Here is a 4247-nt window from a genome sequence, read left to right as displayed (position 1 = left end):
AGGAGGAGAAAGGGGCAGCAGAGGATGAGATGGTTGGGTGGCATCACCAACTCAATGGACATGAGTTTGAGCAAACTCTGGGAGATAGTGGAGGACAGAGGAGCCTGATGTGCTGCAGGCCATGGGGTCGAAAAGAGTCGGACATGACTCAGCGACTGAACGATGACAACAACATAGTTGGGATTAGCTTAACTTTCCAACAGAAACATTTCTATTGCCATGGTTCCTCAGAGTGAAGATAAATGTGAAGCGCCTGGTATTTAGTAAGCGACTAATAAATGTCAGCCACTGTAACTGTTATTAAAAACCATTATTTTGAATGTGGGCTGTCATTCTCAATGAATTCTTTCATTGTTTTCACTGTGCCCAGTAAAGAGCCCTTCTGTAGTAAGGTAAGTAAGCCTTTTCTAGTATGGTACCTGGAGCAGGTGTACATCCATGTCTGTGCTCAAGATAGGGGTACTCAGAGCAGGCCAACCCAGCCTGCAACCTTCCTTATACAAAGCTGCCCTGCTGCTGCTGCTGCTGCTAAGTTGCTTCAGTCGTGTCCGACTCTGTGAGACCCCATAGATGGCAGCCCACCAGGCTCCGCCGTCCCTGGGATTCTCCAGGCAACAACACTGGAGTGGGTTGCCATTTCCTTCTCCAGTGCGTGAAAGTGAAAAGTGAAAGTGAAGTCGCTCAGCCATGCCCGACTCTTAGCGACCCCATGGACTGCAGCCTACCAGGCTTCTCCGTCCATGGGATTTTCCAGGCAAGAGTACTGGAGTAGGGTGTCAGTGCCTTCCTCGAGAAAGCTGCCCTAGTGGGGCTTATTTTGCTACCAGTTACCAGTAATGTGGCCAGCACCCACGGTCGGAAGAATCAATTGCTTGTCATGGTTCATGAGCCCACTGTTTGAGGTGGCTTTGGTGGCATTTCTGTTCTTGGCAGGCACACGGGTACTGCTGGGAGGTAGGGAGCCCCGCCAGGTATGTCCCCTCAGTGCCAGGGCCTCCTGCCAACACCCCCTCCCACTGACTCTTCCTTATCCCACATCGCGCCCCTTAGAGCGTGTGATTTCAGAGACGTTCAAGCCTCAAGGTGATCTTGAGAGAAGCTTGACATTGGAGCCCTTTGCGGGACCACTGAAGGACTTGGCGGGCAGGAAGTAGCAGAAACAAGACAAGGAGTCTTCAGGGAGCAGCGTAGGCCCTCCCGGGAGCATGCGGGAGCAGGGAACAGGGATACCTCTGCTGTCAGGAGGAAGATCTCATCCGGGATGTGCCGGATCCCGCCGGCAATGACTCCCAGGGCCACGCCGGGAAACACGTAGGCGTTGTTGCCCTGCCCCGGAAAGAAGGTCCTGCCATCCTCCAGAGTCACACTTGGAAAAGGACTTCCGCTGGCAAAGATCCCTCGGCCCTGGGGGCGGGAAGAAAACCAGAGACGGAGCTTGGAGACGGGTTGCGGGAGTGATGGTGGCCTAGTCTGGTCTCCCGAACGTTGATTCCTCTCCGTTTTCTCCCGAGTGCTCTGCGTTCTGCTAAGGACGCTGCGGGTGCTAAAAGCAGGCCTGTTCATCTGACCGGAAACCGAGCTCCCACCAGGCTCCCCGGCAGCCACAAAACCACCGGAAGGGGAAGGCGTGCCTTTCTAACTTGTCACCTCCCCAGAGAGCCAAGCCAGGTGTGCAGAGTCTACCAGCACCTCGAGTTCCGGTCAAAGCTCTATGTGAGGGGACCCTGAGCACCAAGGCATAATGGTAAGAGCCGTGGCTTTGGAGCCAGACCTGGGTTTGGGGGCCAGCTCCATTTTTTTTCCCCCACCCTACTCATAGGGCGACTCATAGTCACTGTTACTGTGTCCGCTCAGCCTGGGGCAGGAAGCACTCCCCGCTGACCTCGGTGACCCGGTAGCACTTCTCAGCCGTGCACTCGGCCTTGCTGGTGGGGTTGCTCAGGGCAAAGATGATTGGGTGCTCGTGGAAGGAGGCCATGTCCCTCAGGATCTGCTCCGTGAAGGCTCCTGCGATGGCAGCAACACCTACGGGGAGAAGAGGGGTAGTGGGGATGCCTACGCTTTATAAATACCCCATTCCTCTCCTGGTGGTGCTGGCGGGCAACTAGATACAGCGCAGAAGGCTCAGGAGTCTTGGGGGATGTCATTGGCCATGGGGACAACAGAGGATGAGAGAAAAGGGTCTTCCTGCTTGAGCTGGCTGAGACCCCCTGTTAAGTCGTAAGGGACCACTGGTCTGTCCCAGGCCCCTGGCCAGTGAAGATACACCTGTGAAGGCATTCCTGGCCACTGCCCTTTAGAGTGGGCTGCTCCCCCCAGGAGAGGGGTGATGCTAGGGTCCCCTCCAAGGAGCTCATTTCATCTTGGTCAGAGAGACCAGCCTGTGTTTTTCTGCTCTATGGAGTAATTCTGCATCATGAAGCCCAGCGTGGTGCCTCCATTCTATGGTTCACATGCAGCAATAACTCAATAAAAGTCAATAACTCAATAAAAGCACTGAATTGGATGTGAGGGGAAAGAGCTGCATCTCCATGGGTTGCTGAAGCCCCCTTGTTGAGCCTCAGTCTCCGCCTGCAAGTCAAGAGAATTAGCTGGGCTGAGCAGTGGGCCACCCCCTCCTCCTACCTATGATGGCCGTGGGCTTCACCAGCCTCACCACCTCCTCCAGGGAGTTCACTTCGGGGTGGTCCTGGGCAAACATCTCCTTCTCATGGTTCAGGTGGCTCCTCCCCTGCAGGGAAAGGAAGAATACGATGCAACTGTGGTGGTGAGAACCATCGGGTAGGGTGGGGATGTTCCGGAGACTCTTAGAACCTTTCCCGCAGAGCCCTGTGCTTTGGGCTGAGCTGTCAGAAGTGTTGAGGCCCATCCTCTAGATTGGAACCTAAGACGGAACCTAAGGATTTGAAATGTGCGTGTTGTGTGTGTGTGTGTGTTTCTTTAATCCAAACCACATATGGAGAATCCAATAAAGCCTTTCTTTGAGCTGCTCAGGTCGTGGCTTCCTAGGCCAGGACAGAAAGGCTTGGAGGAAACGCCTGAGTCTAATTGAGACTCTTGACTCTGAGACACACAGCACACAGGCCCCAGGAGGGATGGGGGCCCAAGTCATCCACCATCAGGGTGTATTTGACAAGAGCCATTAACCTCCCCACGGGGTCTCAAGGAGTCAGACACACGATGGAGTGACTGAACTGAAACTGAAATTAACCTCCCCAGTGCCTCCCTGGTGGCTCAGATGGTAAAGAATCTGCCTGCTGCGCAGGAGACCCGGGTTTGATCCTTGAGTCAGGAAGATCCCCTGGAGCAGGGCATGGCAACCCACTCCATTATTCTTGCCTGGAGAATCCCTTGGACAGAGGAGCCTGGCGGGCTACAGACCATGGCGTCGCAAAGAGTGGGACATGACTGAATGACTAACACTTTCTCTTTCATTAACCTCCCTATAAATAAGAATAAGCTGGGATCCAGATCTGGCTTGCAATGGCTGGCTGCTCCCAGTGAGCTCGAGATTCTTTCCACTTCTTCCTTTACAAATTTTATTGGAGTCTAGTTTATTTGCAGTGCTGTGTTCGTTTCAGATATACAGCCCAGTGATTCAGTTATACATATCATATATTCATTCTTTTTCAGATTCATTTCCCATATAGATTATTACAGAATATTGAGTGGAGTTCCCTGTGCTATACAGTAGGTCCTTGTTGGTTATCTATTTTATACCTAGCAGTGTCTGCATGTTAATCCCAAGCTCCTAATTTTTCCCTCCCTCCCATATTTCCCTCCCTCCCACATTTCCCCTTTGGTGACGGTAAATTTGTTTTCCAAATCTGTGAATCTGTTTTTGTTTTATAAATAAGTTCATTTTTTGTGTGTGTCATATTAAAAAATTAGATTCCACACAGGAGTGATACGTGATATTTGTCTTCCTCTGTCTGACTTACTTCACACTGTGTTAGATTCCTTCCATTTCTTCACATAGGAGGCCGTGGGTCACAGGCTGGTCAAGGATGACTCCCCTGGGTCAATCGGTCCCACGAGAACCGGAGTGAGAATGGCAGCTCTGACAGACCGTGCAGGAGGGGCGAGCTCAACTGAGCAAAGCGATGATGAAAGGTGGGCGAGAGCCAAGCGCGGCAGCCTGCGCCCGAGTCTGGACCACGCTCTGGAAGGCTCTGGGGCAGGAGGCGGGGTCCAGGTCCCGGTCCCCTCCAGTGGGAGTCTGCCCTGAGAGGGTCTGTGGCTGCTTT

General features: G+C 53.0%; 1 protein-coding gene across 2 annotated transcripts in view; it reads right to left on the bottom strand.

Moving 5' to 3' along the window:
- The window catches only part of ME3 (malic enzyme 3, NADP(+)-dependent, mitochondrial), a 227795-nt gene that overhangs the window by 5461 nt on the left and 218087 nt on the right, over positions 1 to 4247 (bottom strand). For both annotated transcript variants that reach the window (XM_010853159.1, XM_010853160.1), the window contains exons 10-12: positions 2626 to 2731; positions 1883 to 2025; positions 1231 to 1404 (exon numbers count right to left, since the gene is read on the bottom strand). In XM_010853159.1, coding sequence (XP_010851461.1) covers positions 1231 to 1404; positions 1883 to 2025; positions 2626 to 2731 — 423 coding nt within the window. The remainder of the gene's footprint in view (positions 1 to 1230; positions 1405 to 1882; positions 2026 to 2625; positions 2732 to 4247) is intronic.

Source organism: Bison bison, unplaced genomic scaffold (assembly GCF_000754665.1).
Source record: "Bison bison bison isolate TAMUID 2011002044 unplaced genomic scaffold, Bison_UMD1.0 scf7180017864324, whole genome shotgun sequence".
In the NCBI taxonomy this organism is placed as follows: domain Eukaryota; kingdom Metazoa; phylum Chordata; class Mammalia; order Artiodactyla; family Bovidae; genus Bison; species Bison bison.
This window is presented reverse-complemented; position numbering and strand designations above follow the sequence as displayed.